The 22,870-nt window shown below is 48.2% G+C and overlaps 1 protein-coding gene and 4 non-coding genes across 5 annotated transcripts; all 5 read left to right on the top strand.

Moving 5' to 3' along the window:
* Window positions 1-5,180: 5,180 nt before the first annotated feature.
* On the top strand, window positions 5,181-5,252 carry Trnap-ugg (transfer RNA proline (anticodon UGG)). The gene has a single exon. It is a non-coding gene; the product is annotated as a tRNA-Pro (tRNA).
* Window positions 5,253-9,283: 4,031 nt separating this feature from the next.
* Trnap-cgg (transfer RNA proline (anticodon CGG)) lies at window positions 9,284-9,355 on the top strand. Its single transcript has one exon. It is a non-coding gene; the product is annotated as a tRNA-Pro (tRNA).
* Window positions 9,356-9,507: 152 nt separating this feature from the next.
* On the top strand, window positions 9,508-9,579 carry Trnap-cgg (transfer RNA proline (anticodon CGG)). Its single transcript has one exon. It is a non-coding gene; the product is annotated as a tRNA-Pro (tRNA).
* Window positions 9,580-9,731: 152 nt separating this feature from the next.
* Trnap-cgg (transfer RNA proline (anticodon CGG)) lies at window positions 9,732-9,803 on the top strand. Its single transcript has one exon. It is a non-coding gene; the product is annotated as a tRNA-Pro (tRNA).
* Window positions 9,804-13,087: 3,284 nt separating this feature from the next.
* LOC135390892 (uncharacterized protein K02A2.6-like) lies at window positions 13,088-13,657 on the top strand. Its single transcript, XM_064620862.1, has one exon. It carries the CDS (start codon window positions 13,088-13,090, stop codon window positions 13,655-13,657), a length of 570 nt encoding a protein of 189 aa, XP_064476932.1.
* Window positions 13,658-22,870: the final 9,213 nt, after the last annotated feature.

Raw genomic sequence — 22,870 nt, 5'->3', positions numbered from 1 at the left:
GCACGTGGGGCTTGTCTTGTGGCTCGTTGGTCTATTGAGTTGGGAGAGCATTCTACTTCTGGCTTTCGTTGGGGTAGGACGCTTCGGAATGAGCTCCACTGGAGTAGCATCGACGGCTAAGCCTAGCCGGGACAACACGGATTTGAAGGAAGGAACGTCGTCTGAATACCGAATGATTCTGCCAACGCTACCCCGAGGGAATATTTCATACAACACGGTCTTTCTGCACGCTGATCCAGGAGGTAGGCCATATCGCGTAAATGATTTTGAAGGGGCTTTGAAGGCAGCCATAAACAAGGATGATATATCAGCGTTCGGCCCATATCAGCTAAACCATGTGTGGGCGTTGTCACTACACTCTGCCCTACCGAAAGCTGCAATCTTTGCAAAAGGCACGTTACCTGTCAAGGGAAGGAAGTGCATCGTTCTCGACCCGAATAAGGCCGAAGTATAAATCTCCTGCACTGGTTACCAACGCATATTCCTGACGACGCTGTGAAGAAGGCACTCCAGGTTTTTGGCACAACGAAACAGATGCAAAGGGTGAAAGGGAATGGTACTTTTTTCGACGGTATTGACACTACAAGTAGGAAAGTGTTATTGTCCCTTCATCAGGGCACAACAGTTGACACCCTGCCGCACATGTTACACATAATGGGATGCCAGGTGTTAGTAGCAGTGGAGGGAAGGCCACCTCTTTGTTTGCGGTGTCGCCGAGTAGGGCATGTTCGCAAACAATGTACCACGCCGTGGTGCACGGAATGTCGTACTTTCGGCCACGAGGCTATACACTGCATGGAGACATACGCGTCCAAGACCAGGAAGACGTTGGAAGGGGTGGACAGTGGTGACCAGATGGAGTGTGACGACGGTATGCACGATCTGGGTGCTGCAGCTGGAAGTGGCACAGATACCGCGCCGACAATTGCGAAAAGTTCAGAAGATGGGGCAGTCACTGGGCAGTTGGAACCCAAAGGTTCAGAGGGGACAAGTCAGTCTCCTGACCATACGGACGCAATAACGACGACTGGTTCAAGTGTAGGGGGACGGGTGCAGGAGGAGGGGAGCCTGGGAACCACCGTTCAACAAGATCAAGAGTCATCCTCGTTTCAAGCCACACAGCAGTCGCAGGGACAGAATAAAGAAGCACAGGGCGAGCAACAACGTCAAGTTGCCGGAGGAAAGAACGGAAGCGGTGCATCTGACGACGACAGCGAGCGTTCTCAGAGCGAGTTAGAATTGCCGAAACACAGCGACCCAAAAGGAGACCCTCTGCAAAGCAAATGGAAGGGAGTGCGATGGCGTAGGAAGAGGTACACACCTTCACCACGGCTCCCAGCACCAGAAAGGAACAGGTCAGCGTCCTTGCGTGTCATAGAGTGAATTATGCGTGCTCGCCGTAATATTAAGATTGCTACGCTGAATGTGAATAGTGTTGTGTCAGGCAAGCGGAAGCAGTGGTTAAAGGAGGTACTGTTCACGTCGGATATTGATATTATATGTGTTCAAGAAACAAAAATATCTACATACGAGGACGAAGGAAACCCAGTGGAGGCTTTCCAACAGTGGTTTTGGATTCGACACGCGGCGGGATCACCCCAGAGTGCAGGTACGGCAGTCCTGATACGCAAGTAATCAGCACTTCAGGTAATTGATTGTGAGCTTGACCAATGTGGACGTATAGTTGTTGTTGATATCTTCTGGCAAAATGAACTTTTGAGGGTTATATCGATATATGCACCGAATGACTGTGCGGAAAGGAAGGTGTTCTTTGGGGATCTTCGCCGTTTGCTAGATGTACCTTTTTCCGTGATTTGTGCTGGTGACTTTAATTGTGTTATGAAGCGGGATGACTGTACTTATCAACAGTATAGAAAAGACAACAGTGCTGATATGTTAAGGAAAATAACACGCGACTTTGACCTTCATGATGTTGCAACCTTGAGCACAAGCCATCAGATCCTGTTTACGCATTGGCAGGGTTCATCCCATGCCAGATTAGATAGATTATACATTTCCGGGGAGCGCCTCGAACAAACGAGTATGTATGAGATAATGCCAGTGTGGTTTTACGACCATGGTATGGTTTCCTTCAAGTTGTCACGAAAGATAAACTTGTGTTGTGCATGCTTGCGTAAGAGTACGTGGAAATTAAACGAAGAAATACTAAAAGATGATATCTTCATCACCAAAGTCAGGTTACTGATAGAGCAGCTTAAGGCTAAAGAAGTCAACGATCAGCTGTGGGAAACATCTAAGGCAGAAGTGAAATTATTGGCAATAGAGATATGCCAAGTCATAGCCTGGGAGAAGCGTGAGCAAGAAAAGGCTCTGCTCGACACTCTGAAAAGTTTGGTAGAGGAAGAGGAACAAAATCCAGGGGTCTTTCTTCAAGATATTAGGGATGTGAAAGCGGAGATCATGCGTAGTTTGGAAAGAAAGCTACGAGGCGCTGCCATACGTAGCCGCGTCGAACTACTTGAAAGGGACGAAATCCCCACAAAGGTTTTTCGCGCGCTCGAACGGGAGAGGGGGAGCTTAAATCGTGTTAACAAGATTCTGACGGAAAACGGTGTGGTTGACAACGAAGACGAAATACCAGCTATTTTTGAAGAGTACTACAAGGATCTTTTCGATGAAAAGAAAGACTTGTTCTACCCCGATGCGAACTTCCTGAAGCACATCAAAACTTTAACAGTTGAAGAGTTGGAAGCATCCACTGGAGCCATCAGCGTTTCAGAAGTTCAACTGCCCATTGGAAAGCTAAAGACCAACAAACCTCCAGGTCGGGACGGCCTAACCTCCTGCTTCAACAAGGTCTTCATGGAAGACCTAACCGGGAAATTGGTTAAGGTATATGAAGACATCTGGAGAAGAGGATTTTTATCACCCACCATGAGAAGCTCTGTCACGGTACTCATCCCGAAGAGGAAAGCACAGAAACAAAACATACCCCTCCTGACGGACTTCAGACCAATAAGTCTACTGTGTACGGACTATAAAATATTGGCGAAGGTATTGGCAAGAAGACTAGATAGTGTGCTGTGGAAAGTAATAGGCCCACACCAGTCGTACGGCATGAAGAAGCGGAGCATACAGACGAATCTACATGTTATGCGGACTGTGTTTGAAGCTGCGCAGGCAGCTGGAATCCCTGCTGCAATCTTACAACTGGACTTCAAGCAGGCCATCGACAGGGTTGCGCACTCATTCCTACTCAGTATTTTAACTAAGGTGAGAGCAACAGAGCTCTCTAAGTGGGTGTCGATCTGCTAAAGGGACATTAATTCGGCGCTAGCTATCAATGCTGTAATTGGAAACGAGATGAAGGTGAAGAGCGGGGTACGACAGGGATGTCCCATGTCTCCTGTGCTATTCGCATTGTACTTGGAGCCCTTATGTCAGAACATTTTGCATAATGTGGACATTGGAAGGGTAATGATAGGACATGAAACCATCAAGGTATGCGCGTACGCCGACGATCTTACCTTCTTTTGTAGCAACAGCAAATAAATTGAAGATTGCCTAGAAGAAACGCGTAAATTCTGTGAGATCTCAGGTGCTTGTGTGAATCCGAAGAAATCGAGTGGAGTTTGGCTCGGTAACTGGGATACGACGCTTCAAAAGTTCCATGAGATTCCCTGGGGACATCAAGTCGGCACCTACCTGGGAGTTGCTTTCCTGGAAAAAAACAAAGCCACTGTGAAACTGAAATCAGCCGTAGACACACTACAGGCTGAGGCCCCGCAATACATGTGTCGTAGGACAACCCTACTAACAAGGGCATACATCGCAAACACTGTGTTTTATCCGGTGATGTTGTATAAGGCCCAAGCTATGGGATGCAACATGGAAGTCATCAAGAAATACCACAGGATGGTTGCGACCTTCGTATGGGAATCAACGTTTGAAAGGATGAGACGTTTCAATATTTTCCTGCCAGTTAAGGCGGGTGGACTTGGTCTTATATACTTAGAGATAAAAACGCTACTGCACCGATTTATGTATTTCCGGAATCACCTGGATCCCATTTTATGCAGTACAGACCTTCGGGCGACAAGTCTTAGATGCCTGGGTGGTATCCAGCAGCCCTGTGGTGTGCGACAACGGAAACCTGGTGTTTTTCAAGGAAATCAAGAGTGCGCTCCTCTTCTTTGAAGCACGTTTTTCCTGAATTTACCTCACAAATGTATCCAAGAAGAAGCTCTACTGGGACACAGTCATGCAAACATCCCCGCCGCCAAGATACCGCTCACTTTATCCAGAATACATGAAGAGTGACGCAATGCTACGTGTACGTAAACTGCCCATACCGCCAGAGTGCAAAGAACTTTTCATTACAGCCCACATCGAAGTCCTTCCCGTATACACATGGAACGCTGACAAAGGGTTTGTGGTTCCGTACATAAGCTGTCGTTGCTGCGGCGAACTTGAAACTTTGCCACACGTTTTTGTTGACTGTAAAAATGTTATACTGTTTTGGCACGATGTAATGACAACGTTGGTACTCAACATTGATGTTTCCTGGAAGACACTTAAGTTCTTGATCGTGAGTGATGTAAACAAAGCCCACCTTCAAGAGATCATAATAGTACTCGGGATGAATGCACTCTGGAGAGCGCGAACTTCCCAAGCAGAAAACAGACCAAACATGAAGCCTACATGGTTGTACCTAAAGACAGCATTGTTGTGGGTATGTAGTAGCATTGGGCAAGGCAGGCTTGAAGCCGAGGTAGAATGGATGCGCATCCTAGAAATCAGCAAACGCATAACAGGAGTGACATTTGGGCGCAGGATACATTTCCACACTCCGTACGTTATGTAACCCCAGCGCTGGGCTTTTAGCGTATAAGAGCACAAGCAGTGCTCTGTAACTCATAGCCTCTCATTGTGTATATCATGTACAGCCTAGATCTATGCTGCATCTGTTAGACGTGCTCTTGTGAGATAGATGTAGCCCCGTTGGTCTAGGGGTATGATTATCGCTTCGGGTGCGAGAGGTCCCGGGTTCAAATCCCGGACGAGCCCTTGTTTCTTGTCGCTGGTGCGTGCATTTTGCTAGGCGGGTTGCTATTGTAACAATCATACACGAACCGCTATTTGCTTCTTGACGAGCATTTTAACGTCACCTGTAATTACGTCTTCGATTGAAGAACAGCTGGACGTGGGGCTGGTCTTGTGGCTCGTTGGTCTAGGGGTATGATTCTCGCTTTGGGTGCGAGAGGTGCCGGGTTCAAATTCCGGACGAGCCCTCGTTTCTTGTCGCTGGTGCGTGCATTTTGCTAGGCGGGTGCTATTGTACAGATAAAATGGTTAAAAAGCAAGCGAGCTGGTGGCTAAGATCCATGACGAAAACCCGAGACTGGGAAAAAGACGAAAAACAGACGACACAACACAAAGTCTCGAACACAGCTCGGGTCTTTCTTATCGTTGGTGGGTGCATTTTGCTAAGCGGGTTGCTATTGTAACAATCACACACGAACCGCAATTTGCTTCTTGACGAGCATTTTCACTTCAACTGTAATTACGCCTCCGATTGAAGAACAGCGGGACGTGGGGCAGGTGTTGTGGCTCGTTGGTCAAGGGTCTCGTTGGTCTGGTTGGTCAAGATTCTCGCTTCGGGTGCGAGAGGTCCCGGGTTCAAATCTCGGACGAGCCCTCGTTTCTTGTCGCTGGTGCGTGCAATTTGTTAGGCGGGTCGCTATTGTAACTCTCACAAAAGAACCGCAATTTGCTTCTTGACGAGCATTTTCACTTCGCCATTAATTACGCCTTCGATTGAAGGACAGCTGGACGTGGGGCTTGTCTTGTGGCTCGGTGCTCGTTAGCCATTCCATTGGATATTCTGCTGGTGTCATGCTCTTCATTAAGAGAAGTCTTTCCTATACCCATGTATACCATGCCGTAGATGCAGATGGTAGGTCAGCAATGCTAGATGTAGACATTAGGGGGGAACTTTGGAGGTTTTTAGTCGTATATGCTCCAAATGATAAGAATCAACGCTGTGCGTTCTTCGAATCGACCAGACAATATTTTGATGACCAATATAACATGGTGTTTCTGGGAGATTTTAATTGCGTCCTCTCAGCGAGTGACAGAACCACGTTCCGAAATCTTGAAGATGATAGTGCCGAGTGTCTGCAATACATTGTAGAAACTCATAATTTGATTGATGCTGCGGAATATCGTACACCAGACACAATTTAATACACACATTTTCAAAGGAACTCACACGCTAGATTGGATCGCATATACTATTCCGCTAACAAACTCAGAGAGGTGACGAAATACCAAGTCTTCCCAGTCCACTTCAGCGATCATTGTCTCGTAGTGGCAACAATTGGAAATCCCGAAACGGCAAAACGCACTCCAAAGACGTGGAAGCTATGGAAAATGAATTCGAAGCTTTTACAGGACTCTGTTTTTGATGATTACATACGACGAAAGCTTGCATGTCTTGCCGAGAATCCCTTAGGCTGGGCCGAAAAGTGGGAAATCTTCAAGCAGGAGGTTAGAGGTTACGCGATTGAGAGGAGTAATATAATAGCATATCAAGGAATGTGTGAAGAAACCAAATTGACAGAAGCTCATCGCAGTCTGGTACAGCTTGAGGCGAAAAACCCAGGCACATGTTTTGACGATATAAAGGAAATCGAGCTCCGGCTCGACCTTTTCAGCGAACATAGGTATGAAGGCGCAAGAGTTAGATGTCGAACAAAGAGATATCTGCCGGATGAAACGCCAAACAAAAGCTATTTGGCAACAGAGAGGAAGCAGACGCGTAGTAGGCGCATTGAAAGTTTAGAGCACGGGGGTAAAGTAGTGGGTGACTCTGAGAAAGTGAGGGAGATATTCGTCGATTACTATAAGAGTTTGTTTGGACAAACAGCACGAAAAGTTGACAAGGGTTTGATAAATAGGTGCATTGCAACCATGCCAAAGCTAAGTGAGGAGGAGAAAGAAATGTTAGGGTCGGACATTGCAGCAACTGAAATACAGTGTGCAATCAAAGAGTTAGCTTTCAACCGCACTCCCGGGCCGGATGGCTTGGGAACAGAGTTCTACAAGAAGTACGTAGAGCTGCTCACGCCTGTTTTACTTAATCTTTATGCAGAAGCGGAGGAAAAGGGCATTTTTTCTCTTAGTTTTCGGAGGTCGCACACTGTATTAATCCCGAAGAAAATAGCTGAGGGGTCCACTCCGAAAGTGACCGACTATAGGCCTATTACCCTCTGCAATGTGGACTACAAAATTTTCGCTAAAGTGCTTGCTGCACGTCTGCAATTTGTGTTGCCCCATCTAGTAGGGGAACATCAAACGTGTGCCATCAAGAATAGAAGAATACAAACCAATATACATATAGTTCGTACGGTGCTGGACTGGTGCAGATATGAGGGTGGGCATGTGGCGATGCTACAGTTGGATCTTTCGAAAGCTTTCGATAGAGTTTGTCATACATACCTGTTCGCATTGCTGCGTCATGTCAACATGGGAGATAGGTTTGTAAATCGCATCCAGTTGTGCTACAAACTAGTTGCAACGAGCCTTGTGGTGAATAGATTCATTGCCACCCCGATTGCGCTTGGAGCTTCGGTCCGGCAAGGTTGTCCTTTATCGCCTTTACTTTTCGATTTGTACTTAGAACCGTTGTGTAGACACGTAATCTGTCAGTATGACGTTCATGGCTTTCAGCTGGGTGGTGTTGAAGTTAAAGTTGTGGCGTATGCAGATGACGTTGCGTTCTTGGTGAAAGATAAGAGAAGTGTCGAAAAAATAATGGAGCAGGTCGACTTGTTTTGTGCAGCTTCTGGAGCTCAAGTAAACAAAGAGAAGTCTTTAGGAGTATGGTGTGGGCTTTGGGGTTCAACTCCAGAAATATTTTGCGATATCAAGCGGCAGACGAGCAACCCGGACTACCTGGGGGTGCCATTACACGCAAGTAGAAACACAAACAGGATGTGGTCAGAAAGAATTGATAAGATGAAAAAGCATGCATTCAGTTGGAGAGGCAAGGAACTGTCAATATTCCAGCGGGCTTCAGTTTGCAATGTGTTTTTAGTGGCGAAAATGGTATACATTTTGCAAGTACTTCAGTGTTCCCGTAAAATCGTACATGCATGCCATCGCGTGTTTGCCACCACGATATGGTGCTCAACATTTGAAAGAATGCGCCGAGAAAACCTTTTCAAGAAAGTCAAGGATGGAGGTTTAGGTCTACAGCACTTGTTTGTAAAGCAGCTAATCATGAGACTCTGGTTTTATAGGCAGTCTGTGCACCCCCTATTAGACGCCGTGAAGAGAGCAGTAGCCTACAACTATATGCCTGATATATATGTTGGCTTCCACGAGCATGGCTTGCAGTTGACAGGGTTTTATCAGGAGGTCGTGGACTGCGTCAACTTTCTAAAAGTCAGGTTTACCCCAGATTACCTCTTTTCGGTTTCAAAGAAAGTGTTGGCAGCCCATTTGATAGATACCTTGTTTCCCGTGCCAATTTACAGGCAAATTCCGTCTGAGTGGCCTGGAGCGGACGTTTTACACAGGGTCAAACGCATGCACATAAAGCCGAATATGAAAACATTCTTTTTCAAGCTTCATACATCAACGCTCTCTGTGAAAGCATGGTTGGAACAGAAAGGCATATATGTTCCATGGTCTGCCAACTGCAGGTTTTGCAAAGTCCCTGAAACCGTTGACCACATCTTTCTTGATTGTACGGAAGCACAGTTTTTCTGGGACGACATACAGATTAAAGTACTGAATAAACGCCTCTCTCTGAACCCACATACAATCAGATTCCTACCTTTACATCCGAATGAAGATATACGCTACGATATTATCATGCTGATAGCGATGTATTGCTTGTGGAAGCTGCGTATGGCAGACAGAAATGAAGAGCCATTGGCGTCGCCCATGCAGTATTTTAAAGTAGAAATAACGCAGCTGAAGCTATGCTGCATGCAGCATTTGGAAGCACCACCGTGGTTAGAGCATCTGTGTGAATCGCTGTCCTCTATGTAAATTATTAATCTCTGTGTGGGACGTGTTTAACCTGTGCGTTTTGTACCATGTATTTGTTTCTATCCTGTGTGTATGTAAATTGTTACTCTCTGTATGTGACCTGTGTAACCTGTGTGTTGTGTACCATGTATTTTTTTGTATTCTGTGTATTTGGATGCTACGGTGTGCATCATTCATTCATCATACATCACTCATTAACACTGTACAGTCATAGCTTATTTTAATGTTTGTAAATAAACGTTATTACCTGGTGGAAAAGAAAGGCTCGGTGGTCTAGGGGTATGATTCTCGCTTCGGGTGCGAGAGGTCCCGGGTTCAAATCCCGGACGAGCCCTCGTTTCTTGTCGCTGGTGCGTGCATTTTGCTAGGCGGGTTGCTATTGTAACAATCACACACGAACCGCAATTTGCTTCTTGACGAGCATTTTCACTTCACCTGTAATTACGCCTTCGATTGGAGAACAGCTGGACGTGGGGCTTGTCTTGTGGCTCGTTGGTCGAGGGGTATGATTCTCGCTTCGGGTGCGAGAGGTCCCGGGTTCAAATCCCCGACGAGCCTTCGTTTCTTGTCGCTGGTGCGTGCATTTTGCTAGGCGGGTTGCTATTGTAACAATCACACACGAACCGCAATTTGCTTCTTGACGAGCATTTTCACTTCACCTGTAATTACGCCTTCGATTGAAGAACAGCGGGACGTGGGGCTGTTTTTGTGGCTCGTTGGTCTAGGGGTATGATTCTCGCTTCGGGTGCGAGAGGTCCCGGGTTCAAATCCCGGACGAGCCCTCGTTTCTTGTCGCTGGTGCGTGCATTTTGCTAGGCGGGTTGCTATTGTAACAATCACACACGAACCGCAATTTGCTTCTTGACGAGCATTTTCACTTCACCTGTAATTACGCCTTCGATTGGAGAACAGCTGGACGTGGGGCTTGTCTTGTGGCTCGTTGGTCGAGGGGTATTATTCTCGCTTCGGGTGCGAGAGGTCCCGGGTTCAAATCCCCGACGACCCCTCGTTTCTTGTCGCTGGTGCGTGCATTTTGCTAGGCGGGTTGCTATTGTAACAATCACACACGAACCGCAATTTGCTTCTTGAGAGCATTTTCACTTCACCTGTAATTACGCCTTCGATTGAAGAACAGCTGGACGTGGGGCTGGTCTTGTGGCTCTTTGGTCTAGGGGTATGATTCTCGTTGATTCTGCTTCCGGCCTTCGAGTGGGAAGGACGCAGGAACTATAAGCTCTGACGGAGCGGCGATGACGGCTAACCCTAGCCGAGATGGGAATGGTGGCAACTGCAACGACGTCTATCCAGTGACTCTGCCTACCTTGCCAACCGGTGAAATTGGGGAGAACACTATTATTTTTAACGGAGATGTGTCAGGACGGCCCTATCGGCGCGACGATTTCAAGGAAGTGATCAAAAGTGTTCTGGATCCAGGAGATATTGCGGCTTTTGGTGCCTATCAAATGCATCACGTTTGGATGCTAACCACACAGTCTGCTGAGGCGAAGCGGAGGGTTCTAAGCCTTACTGCATGTAAAGTTAAAGGTAAGCGCTCCCTACTCATGGACACTCGTCTGAGAAGTATTTCCGTCCGAATACACTGGGTGCCGTACCATGTGTCCGATGAAACGGTCGAGAGAGTATTCAGCCTTTATGGCAGTGTGCAAGGAATGCAGAGAGAGGTATGGAAGGATGACTTCTTCAAGGGCGTCGAAACAACGGCGAGGATGTTTCAGTTGACGCTAAAAGAAGGGACTACTACGGAGAGCATTTCACATGTTTAAAAGAATAGCTCAAACTCAGTGCTTGTCTCGATACCGGGTCGTCCGCCTCTCTGTTTACGCTGTAAACAAGTTGGACACGTGCGTCAACAATGCAGGGCGCCGAGATGCTCCAAATGCCACGAATCCAAATCCAAATGCTCCAAATCACGATAGTGATAACTGTATACGCACGTACGCGGAAAGGACAAAAGGCGGACGCCATGATAACTGTGGTGATTTTATTATGGGAGAAGAGCAAATGAGTGCAACGTTGGATGAAAAAGCCAAGAACACGCCGAAAGCACGGCGCCCTTTTAAGCGGGGTACAATGCGATACCCCTGAGTGTAGAGCGATGTATTTTTAAAACCGAATAATAAAGGGGAAAAAAGGGCACGATTCTCGCTTCGGGTGCGAGAGGTCCCGGGTTCAAATCCCGGACGAGCCATCATTTTTTGTCGCTGGTGCCGGCATTTTGCTATGCGGGTTGCTATTATAACAATCACACACGAACCGCAATTTGCTTCTTGACGAGCGTTTTCACTTGTCCTGTAATTACGCCTTCAACGCATTAAACAGTCCGAATAACTTTGACGAGACCCTCTGGTTTTTCATGGAAACATCTTTATTGAATACATACAAAGACGTCTCTTGAGTTGGTCGATAGATGCCTGCACCCTCCTTGACTTGCCTGAACAGAAAAGGCCAGAAAAGGTATGTGGAATCTTCATCGCAGCATCGTGGTTGCGCGGGTCACGGCACCAACACGATGGCGGAATGGTCATTCTTTTCATACACCCATTCCGCGGCCACCCATGCGTCAGCAAGAGGGCGAACCCGTCAAAGACTTCGTTCAGCGCTTGTCTGCAATAATTTCCCGTTGCGAATACGAAACGGAAACATATGTCAGAGCCTGTTCCTTACTAACTGCCTTTATCGTGGGTCTCCGTGATCAACGCATTCGCGCCCGGCTCGTCCTCGAGAAGAGTTTAACTTTGAACACAGCGATTCGGCTGGCTGAAAGCTCTTTGGCCGCAGAGGCTGAATCAAAGCAGTTGCATGCGGGGACGGCCGTGCACAAGGTTACATCCAGGAATGCCAGCAAGGAGTCTTGTTTCAGGTGTGGAAATTCCAACCACCTCCAGGAATCTTGCAGATTTCGTAACGAAGAGTTGTGGGAAGATTGGCCATATTGCAAAGATGTGCCGTACATCCCAGCCACAGGCAAAACACAAGAAAGGCAAGAAGTTCCGCAAAGTGAAGCTTGTGACGGACGTGTTCCTTGCCGATTAAGAGGACGGGAAATTCCTTACTTGCAAGATCAAGGACAAGCAGATCGTTTTACAAGTGGATCGTTTTACAAGTGGAGCAAGTGTCAGAGTAACGGGCGTTTCTCGGCATGATTCAGCACTACGCAAAGGATTTGCCCTCGTTGGCGGACGCCTGCGCTCCGCTTAACAATTTACTCAGGAAATCTGTGCCATGGCAATGGTCGGCGTCTTGCGTGGATGCGTTTGAGGCAATCAAGAAGATGCTCACTTCTGCCCAAATTCTCACACACTACGATCCGCGCAAGGAGATCTTCCTGGCCGTGGATGCTTCTTCGAAAGGGCTTGGTGCAGTCATCTACCATCGTATTAACGGCCAAGATCGACCGATTGCACATGCATCAAAGACATTGACGCCAGCTGAGACCAAATACGCTCAGATAGAGCGGGAAGCCCTCGCCATTATCTTTGGGGTCAAGAAGTTTCACCAATATTTGTGAGGGCGAAGGTTTACGCTTTTTACAGACCACAAGCCTTTAACGGTGATTTTTGGGTCTAAGAAAGGCATTCCCGTGACTACAGCAAGTCGTCTACAGCGGTGGGCAATCATCCTCATGAGCTATTCGTTTGATATACAGTTCAAGTCTACAAACAACATCGCCAATGCTGATGGACTATCCAGGCTTCCAGAGGGCCCCGATTTGACGTTTGATGAGCAAATGCAGCGAGGAATTTTCAACGTCGATGACGAAGAGATTAATGCGGTACACGACTTTGATATGTCTACTCTGCCAGTCACCGCTAAGCATATCGCAGACACCACTCAGAAAGATCACTGCTTGGCGCAAGTCTTGGAGTTTATTGTCAATGGCTGGCCAAAGAATCCGGAGCCACAGTTTGCCATATATTTTCAGAAGTGAACTGAGCTGATATCTCACAGAGGATGTCTCCTTTGGGGACTACGCACCGTGATTCCGGAGAAGTACCGAGCGGATTTGCTGAACACTCTACATGATTGTCATGTTGGACAGACCAAAATGAAAATGCTCGCCCGCTCATACTTGTGGTGGCCAGGTCTTGACAAGGATATTGAAGCAAGGGTGCGACGTTGCGATCAATGTGCATCCGTCGCGGCACAAGAATCTCCGGTGCCACTTGATCAGTGGGAGTCACCAGAGAAGCCCTGGTGTCGACTGCATGCTGATTTTGCAGAGCTGCATGGGAATCATTATTTTGTCTTAGTAGACGCTTTCAGCAAGTGGCCAGAAGTGGTGCGCATGGTGTCTACCACAGCAATCAAGACTATTGAGGTGTTGAAAGACATCTTTCTTCACAATGGTCTTCCCGAGGTACTGGTGTCGGACAATGGCCACCAGTGGCCACAATTTCACCAGTCAACTTTTCGAACGTTTCTTGTCGGAACAAGGAATTCATCATGTTCGGACACCTCCATATCATCCCAAGTCGAACGGACAAGCAGAGAACTTTGTCCAAACTTTAAAAGCTGCGCTGTCCCGTTCAAGCGTGGAGGACAGGGAGGTTTTGAGAAGTTTCGTTTTCAAATACCGGGTAACCCCACATGCGTCGACCGGCCGTCCACCATGTGAGTTACTCAACAATCGGCATTATCGGTCCGTGCTGGATCTTGTACGACCCGCTGGTCCGTCTTCATCTCCTCCTGCAAGAGACGTCGCCGCTAAGGAACGTCAGAAGCGATGTCACGACAAACGAGCACGATACAGATCTTTTGGGTCCAACACGTGTGTCTGGATGCACGACCCACACAAAAAGGAACACTGGAGTAGTGCGACCATTGTGGGCCAGGAGGGGAAGGTTATATTCCGAGTGCGAGACGCTGATGGTAAGATGCATCGCGTACATAAAGATCATCTGAAGCAAAGGGGAAGTCTTCAATCCTGGGAGGACGAACTTCCTAGGGCATTGCCTGCCTCTTGTCTCTCACCAGACTGCCTCTTGCCATTCCCAGAAGTCGATGACACCTTCACCTCCTGTGGCGACAACCAGACATCAACTGAACCGTCTCCCATTCGCAGGCCAACGTCGGCACCAGGAAACGAAGCAACGGGACCGGACAGCAGTGTACGCCACTACCCCTTACGGGATCGTCATCCTGTCGGCAGCTACGGCTCGATCTAAAGGGGGAGGTATTGTGGTGGCGCGATTGGTGGCTAACGAAGAAGCGCAAGAGCGCGTATTTCATGTTCTCATTCTGGACTTGGCTGCGTACTGATCACAGCATGTTTATTCCCTGCATCTCATGTCACAGTCATTAAACGGTTACACACCCACGGCTATCTCACTTTGTCGTAGGCTATAGCGTACCTTTTCATCCGTCTCGTCTCACATTTTGTATCGTCTTACCGAACGGACTGATCGACATGGTTTTGTACAGAAGTCGCTCGAATTTCGTTTTCGCGGCATTCCTCAACGCGACGAAGCACGAAGGTTCGCAAAAAATTGTCTTGGCGGTACGAGAGGATGCTGTGAACACGTTTTATTTTCATGCCTACCGTCACGTACAGAGCGAGCAATGCATAATGAACGACGTAGCGTTCTTTGTCGTAGCACGTCAGCAAGAGTTCCTGTGTGGGAGGGGCATTCAGCGCCAACGCCTGTTTCAAGTGTCTTTGGTAGGGGGCGAGTTCGTTCTCGTCCACGCACCTGTGTTAGGGTGTCACGGGAAAATCCCTGGTGAGCGCGTGCAGTTCTTCGGGATAGGACAAGTCTACCACCTAGACGTAACCTACTTCCGAATCGTGAGAAATGTTGAGAAAAATCGATCTCGCTCCACCTCGAAGGATCGACCCACTGAGAACCACCTGGCGGGAGATGGAAAGTCATCGCGGACGGGTACAAGCTCTTCACGTCGAGGTACTGGATAAAATTATTTTCTTGCTGGGGATTGTAATCGTCACACCCTTCGTGATTAGCCCGACAGTATCTGCGGAAGTTGTTACAAATGCCACCCCTGATTCCCTTCTCGATCGTTTCGTACATCTCGTGATCGCTCATGAGCTCGAGTTAGACTTTGGTGAGATTCAGAGCGCTGCCCCACGCGTACGTAGGATATCCAGCCCATACGTCTCTAGCGCAATCTTCCTGAAATACAGCACGACATAGCAGAGCTGACAGGCGTCGAGCGTGACGTAGCGACGCGTGCAACCGCCGAGGTTCTTACATTCGAACAATTCGGAAATGTCGAGGGCGTACTGATAGTCCTCGTCCGTGATGTCTTGGTCGTTCAGGTCACTTTTGAAAGCTTCTTTTGGCGATAGCGCGGGCAAATTGTACGCTTCGAAACTGTCGACGAAGGTGTATGGATAAATGCCCTTCCTGAGGAGGCGGCGGAAACGGTCACCAAGCATTTGACGGGTACAATGAAACGCACTCTCACCACCGCTGGCGAGCAGTTCGAGACGTTAAAACGAGACGAGCAGTTCGAGACGAGTTCCAAGATGTCGCTCTCGTACATTTTTTCTATGGGAGGGTGACCGCACGGTCGTTGTCGACGCACATGAGCTTGGGACACTCAGTAATCAAGAGGACAGTGACCGCGTGTGGCAGAACGTTAGCGAAGCGTAACTGCAGGCGAACGTTTCCTTTTCGCCACTCGTTCAAATGCGAAGGAGAAGAACACTTGTCCACGTCCAAGTTCAAGTAGAGAAGGAACCCGTTCGTTTTAAATCGGTCGTAGCTGTACTTGAAATGGTTTTCACCCAGTTCTTGCAAGACGTTAAAGTACACTCTAAAAAATATAACTCCTTTTTGGGTGTAATTTGACGATGCCCTAACTGACTCCCTTTTTGATGTATATATACACCCTCTGGCAAGACAACACCCTTCAGGAGGGGTGTTATGCCGAGGGCAACAGAAACACAACGGTTAAAATAACAGGCATATTCTTTATTTGGATTACTTATAAAACACTGCATGCACTGCAATAAGAATTACATAGTCACCGCACAATACAAACCATAAAAGTGTCCACCAACATGTCGACCAAGATGAAGGTATTACGGTGAGGCCAAAAGAAGTCCTGCCTCTGTAGTGAAAGAAAAAACGAACTGTGAAATGCCTTAATCAAATTAAGGGCGAACCAAAAATTACATGATAATTACGCAGATGGCTGAGGCTAGAGGAGAATTAAGAGTATACGCAAACACAACCCTCGTCAACACGCAAGCAGTTCAAGGTAGAAAGTAAAGCAATCGATAAATGATGATGGTGATAAAAATGATGAAGCAATCGATAAATCGATGATGCGGCGCAAAAGCAACTCAAGCTATAATACGCCAAAACCATGGTAATATTGTGACTAGTTAAAAATCAGACGATTATAATAAAAAAAAAGAAAACGTAGAAATTCAGGAGCACATAATCATAGTGTAGTTAGAAGACCAATGTCCCTACAAAGCTGCAATCGGTAAAGGGTCAGCGAAGTGTCGGTAGCGAGACCCGAACACATACCTCTCTGATTTCTGGTCAAGTGTATTACCAATTTCACCATTCTGACATCTCCAACACACAAACTTGCCAGGGCCTTGTTAAGAAGACACGCACAGCCATTGACTCAGCACATCTGACGGGAAATCAGAGGATTGTGGCCTTGTGGTTCCATTGCCCGCTACCTCTTGCCTCTTGAGTTGTTGACTCTTGCGAGCTGCTTTACTTGCTATCCCAAATTGCACCATCTTCGTTTGTTACGTATACTCCTTGACTTTGCCTAACGGCCACACGCGACGCGCACTGTTCTCTAATCTAATCCGTGCATCCCACTTAAGGTTCACACATAATCTCAAAATACCCGCTTCAAAGGCACCTCAATGAGCCAGACAAGCAAACAAGACAGAATACACCGACAACACTCCCCAAACAGCACGCTGCAGCGAGACGCTCGGACAAGTTACTCGATGCTTCTGGCACGGCGCACCTGTTGCTTGCATACGTTCCAGACCCGGAACCGTAATCCTTGCAGTGCATACTAAACTCAGATGGCCAAATGACCTGTAGTTCACCAAACGACCTCCCCAAAGAACACGATATCTACCACAACTAACTCAAACCGCCATAGATGGAGAACACTGAGTAAACAGCACACTGTTGCCAGACCTGTCGTAGCGAAACAGGTCGAGCGAGTCGTAGCGACGAGGTCGTTCTTAAAGTCGTACTCGGCTCGCACTTAATGGCCATCCACAGAGAGCCTCGAATGAGACAAATCGTAATGGCAGAATTTGTAGGGGTTCGATTGGATGTCACCAAGAAAGTCGGACGTGGCAAACAGGGCGACGCATAATTGGGAAGGCACCCTTTCGAGGTAAACGTTTTCAAAGTGAGCATCCAAGCTCCCGGCACTCAAACTCTGCACTTTGGTTTCCAATCCGCGTAATACGTAGATGACTGGCGTGGTCTGAAGTCGCCGCTCGTATTCCAAAAACAGGAAGGTGCCAGCGTCACCTTTTTCAAGTGCAACGTCATCTCTTTAATGTCGAACTCGTAATTGTACATTTTCTTGTCGTGGGGAATCGATATGAGTTTCAATTCGTCGTTGTTTAACAGGAAAACGACTCGAATTTCGACGGCAGGTACCATCAGGCGAAGGCGTACCATGAAGCACGGCGTCCAAAATACTCCTGTAGGCGTACAACCCGTTGGAACTGACGAGCTTGTTGTTCGCATAAACGGTGACCGTCTTAAACGTGCCGCTCAACAGGTGGTTTATTGGGAAAACGACATCGTTCTCGTCCATTTCTTCTCCGTCGTCGCGAACAATGCGAGCGGTCAAAGACACGAAGCTGCCGTAGAGATCCAAGTGTGCCCTTTGCAAATTTTGAATAGAAAATTCGATCACTGTATTATTTACCCCGTTGACCGGATAAAAGAGTTGGCACGAAGTATCTTCCATGCCGGATTGAACGGAAGGGGGTTCGAATATCATCACGTCACTCGTCAGACGGAGCGGCGACCGTGGCGACAGTTTTTTGTCTTTCGTTGACGTCATGATGGCCGGAGCGTAGCGTATGTGTGACCCTCATGGTGAACCAAAGATATATGGAGGTGCGTCGTGTGTCTGCGCCTTTTATTGTCTTTTGCGACGTTTCTTTCCATTGTTCTTTCCGGAGCCCACCATGGAATCCAGCACTCTATCCCAGGCGCTATGGCCGTCTTTTTTACTGCGCCCGATATTCCTTCGCCGTCGGCCAAATTCCGCGCCAAGCGCTTCAACGTTTTGTTGGCGATCGGATTTATTTGTTGCCAGATGGGAACGATAAACTTGGATATATTGCTCAACACATCGCCCCCTCATTGGAAAAGGGGTCCCGTATACACGGGAATTATTTTGGGGGAATTACGGTACATATGTCTCTTATGGTATACATGTCCGTCTCGTAATAAAAGGGCAGTATTTTTAATATCGGCTTTTCCCGCTCCCCACGTACGTGGGTTCCACGATATCCGTGTACACGATTATGTTGTGAAACGGGGGTTCCAGGAGTATCTCGACAGAGCTCATGGCATCCTTATCCGCGAACACAGTATGCGATTCCAAGCCCAAAAGCACGGCCAGGTACTCGGAAAGTCTTAAGGTGGTGGTGCCCTCGGAAAGCCGAATTTTACATTTCTGTTGGGTTCCGTCGAAGCTGAAGCGCGCGTTCGCCTACGTACTGGTTTATCGCATCGAGAAGTGCTTGCGGCGTCGCATAATAGCCGGGAGGCAGATGTACTTGCAAAGATCGAGGAATTGTCCCTCAAGGGTGTCAGATGTAGCAGCTTGACAAAGGGTTCCGGCACGTGCAACCCTTTCGGCGTGTTCAGAGAGTAGACCTTATCCGCGAATTCTAGCAAGGCGTCCAGCTTGTGCGTCTGGAAATACTTGTTGAGTGTGTTACGTAGGGATGTGATTTCCGAATTCAAAGTGACGCCGCCGAAAGCGACGAGTGCGGCGTGCTCCAATAAGACGGAGGTGGTTTCCCGTTCGCTTAATTTGGGAGGCTTCACCGCACGACCTGTTTCGCGCGAGGCCAGCGACTCATCGAGCGCCTGTGCGAGCCTAGGGTCCAATTCCACGGCTTTCACTTCGACGAGTAAGACGAAGTCGTACCGCGATTTATTCTACGCGAAAGAAACGTTAAATTCCGAAAGGGCTTTTCCCAAATCCCTCTCGAGATCTGAGGTGTTGAGAAAAGTTCTCCCGACTTCTACCGTGTCCTCGAAAGAAACCTCGATTTTTGCATCTTGCCTTTCGTATCCGATATTTAAAATATCGTTGCTTATGCTGAGATCCATCAGACCGACTTTATAGCGATTCGAGAGCTGAAGCAGACTATCGATAGCTACCGCGAAGGCGTTGAGCTTATTTGATGGAAACTTATCTATGGTGGCGTTCGAGAGCAAGTGGACGTAGATGTCTGACGTCATTTCCCAATCTTGACCACGGCGCTGCTCGGAACCCAACTGTCGTGTTCTTTGTCGTAACCGAACCAGCGAACCAAGGAGAAGCTCTGACCGTTCACTTTCTTCTTTCTCAGCACTTTCGTTACTGGCCAAGGCTGATTGGCGTCTCGGGTTACGACGAGTACCTCCTCTGGGTAGAAAGATCCGTCCACTTCCTTACCCCAGTAATCTTCCAGATGCACGACGGGAGGGGAGGTGTCTCTCAGGCAGGAGACGGTGAAAATGTGAGGCGACCAATTCCCTTCCGAGCTCTTTCGAAAACCTTTCTATGTAGTAGGACCCTCACTTTATCCCCCACTTTGAGCTTTTTCACGAAGGGTACGACGCGCTTCCCATTTATCTTATTGAACAGTTCCAAGTCGTTTTCGGACGTGACTTCGGACGGGCTGATGCCCAACGTCCTGTGTTTGGTGTTTTTGTAGTCGCGCACGATCTTGGGAAGCAGGGAAACCAAGTGGTATTTTCCGGTTACTCCAAAATAATGGAATATTCTGTCGCGTAAAGTCCGTTCTGCCCGTGATGCTTTGATTGCGGGAGAGAATGTGGAATACATGTGGACCTTCTTTCGTGCCAGGTACTCCTTGACGGTCTCCTTGTAGAATTTCCCTCCTTTGTCTCAAAAAATGCGTGTAGGCGCGTTACCTCCCTGGAAAAGTCGCGTTTCGTTTTTAGCGGGATGGTCGCAGAAAACGGGAGAGGGAATGGATCGCTACAAGAATGTAGCGGTAGCCACCATTGAACCTCTTGTATTTTGAAAAGCCGGCGAGATCCATTTGCCACACGTTGTTGATCTTGAGCGGGATGATGCGTCTCCTATTAAACTTTGTTCTCACCGGGTGGTGTAGCGTGTAGGCATCCAGCTTTCTGAGAATGGCGAGAGCCTTCTCTTTGCTCAAGTGACGCGCTTTTCTCCGCTTTTCTCCACTCCCACCAAACCACCCTCTGGTTTCTCATATCCCTCCATAAGTCGTTCACGCAATTGAGGCTTGCTGCTGCTGCTGAGGCTCGCGAGATTTGGGCAGAGAAATCAGGCGCAATAGTTTCGAGAGTTTGGAGAACCAGTCCTGAAGGTTTCTTTCCCGTTTTACGTCGCAACAAATAATTGACGAGTTTGGAAATGGAGGGGTGCCTGATGGACTTGCCCGAGACGGAAACACAACCCTCGCGATAATAGAAAATAACCTTCTCTAATTCCGTGACGACCCCTTCCGCTTCCTCTTCGTCCACCTCTGGAGGTAAAAGCGAATAGTCAAAATCATTTGTAGCGTCGGAGGCCTTGTTTTTATTGTCGTAGTGATCGATTCCGTACTGCTTGAGAATGCGATACCGTGCCCGCAGTGTGAGTTTTACTGTGACGTCGTCACTCTCCTTCGAGGAAAGAATGTTTCCGATGGAGCCGGTCACTTCAATTCTTTTGGCCATTGCCGAAAAAGTTGAACACACAGGAAAGCAGGAGAGGAACCACCGACGAAAGGGCTCCCTGCCCTCGCTGCTGAGACAGATAGCGCTTCAAACGTTGCGGATTCTTGTGAATCTTTTTGTAGGCGAGCCGACTTAAGAAGCGTTTGTGCTTCTTCAAACGCGCGAACGTGTCTGGAGCTAGTGCCACCTTTCCGTTGAACACACAGAGACAAATTTCGGAGAGGTGTTTCATGTCTGACGAGGAAGAACGTCTCAAGGCTTCGCGACGGTGAGGAGGGGGTAGAGTGGAGAGCACTTTGAGTAAAGTGAGGTGAGGGAGGAGTTTCAATTCGGAGCGTAGATACGAGGGGTGTTCAAGTCGGGACTTTTCATTTTTCGCAAAAGTAAAATGAACTTACAGGCGAGAAATTAGTTTTATTTTTCAAGGTAATATCCAGCTGCACTAATGCGCTTGGAAAGCAGCGTAGGAAACCATAACCCTACTGGCTCCTAGCAGCCATGATCGGACCGCATTCTTGACCTCGTCGTCGCAGCTCAAGTGGCGGCCCCCAAGGAACGCCTTCAGTGGCCCGATGTCATGGAAATCGCTGGGGGCGAGGTCTGGAATGTAAGGGGGATGTGGCAGCAACTCCCAGCCAAGTTCTTGTTAGGTGCGTGTCGTGAGGTGCGCGGTATGCGGGCGTGCATTGTCCTGTAGGAGGAGGACTCTATTGGTGATGAGGCCCGGCCGCTTTTGCTTCAGCGCCTTATGCACATCCCTGAGAACCTGGCAGTAATATGCATTATTGATGGTGGCACCACTCTGCAGAAAATCAACATGAACAAGCCACCCTTGTGGCCATGGCAAAACCGTATGGCAAAACCGTGGCCATGACCTTACCCGCAGACGGGGTGCTTCGGAACTTCTTGGGAGCTGGCGAGCCCGGATGCTTCCACTGTTTTGATGCGCGTTTAGACTGAGGAGTGAAATGGCGCACCCACGTTTCATCGCACGTGGTGATCCGATCAAGGAACGACTGTCCTTCAGTGTCGAAATGGTACCTTAACTGTTGGGAGATTTCCAGTCTTCCCTGCCGGTCAAACACGGAGAGCTGCATCGGGCACTAACTTTCCGAAACTGGAGGTGTTGATGAATGACAGTGTTCAACGTTCCCACAGAAAGGTCCGTCTTTTGAGCCAGTTCGAGACATGTTATCCGTCGGTCCTTGAGGATCAGGAGCTCCACAAGTTGGATGTTCTCAGGAACTCTGACACTGGGCTCTGAAACGGGATCGTCCTGCACTGACGTACGGCCGTCCCGGAACCGTTTGCACCACTCAAACGCTTTGCTGCGGCTAAGTGTGTCGTGGCCATACTGAGCATGAAGTCTTCTGTGAATTTCAGATGACTTAACGCCTTCATTCACGAGAAACTTCATGACAATTCGCTGTTCGATGTGCGCGCTCACCTCGTTGTCGGCCAACTTGTCCAGAACGTGTCGTCTGTTTTGCAAAACCTTTGGCCCACCACGTGGTGAACACGGAGGCCGGTCGCAGGTGAAAATGATGAAAAAGAAGTAGCGAAAGCCATTTGTACACTCAGGAGACTGAAAGTCCAAGTTTGACTTCAACACCCCTCGTATATTGACGCTCTCCCGGAAAGATATTGCTACGCAACCTGCGATGCTCGTGCGTATAGTAATGAAGATCCACGAGTAAATAAGGGTGGGGCGACGACATCGCTTGTTTATATGCGTCCAGAAAATACTCCAATCTTTTTCTGCCAAATAGCTGTTGCCCAAAATGTTCCATCTGGTGGACGCTGCGCACGGTGCGCCACAGGACGACGTAACTGGTGTTGTAGGATATAGTTCTAAAATGGATGCTGTTGAAAAAGAAGTTTTGAACGAGTAAGAAGATCGACGCGTTGGCATGGTGAGAACCCCG

The sequence above is a fragment of the Ornithodoros turicata genome, chromosome 1 (genome assembly GCF_037126465.1).
Source record: "Ornithodoros turicata isolate Travis chromosome 1, ASM3712646v1, whole genome shotgun sequence".
Taxonomy (NCBI): domain Eukaryota; kingdom Metazoa; phylum Arthropoda; class Arachnida; order Ixodida; family Argasidae; genus Ornithodoros; species Ornithodoros turicata.
The sequence above is the reverse complement of the archived record's forward strand: the minus strand, read 5'-3'. Positions and strand labels throughout refer to the sequence as shown.

Excerpts from the sequence above, each read along its gene's own strand:
- LOC135390892 (XM_064620862.1), top strand. The coding sequence starts at position 13,088 with ATGAAAATGCTCGCCCGCTCATACTTGTGGTGGCCAGGTCTTGACAAG.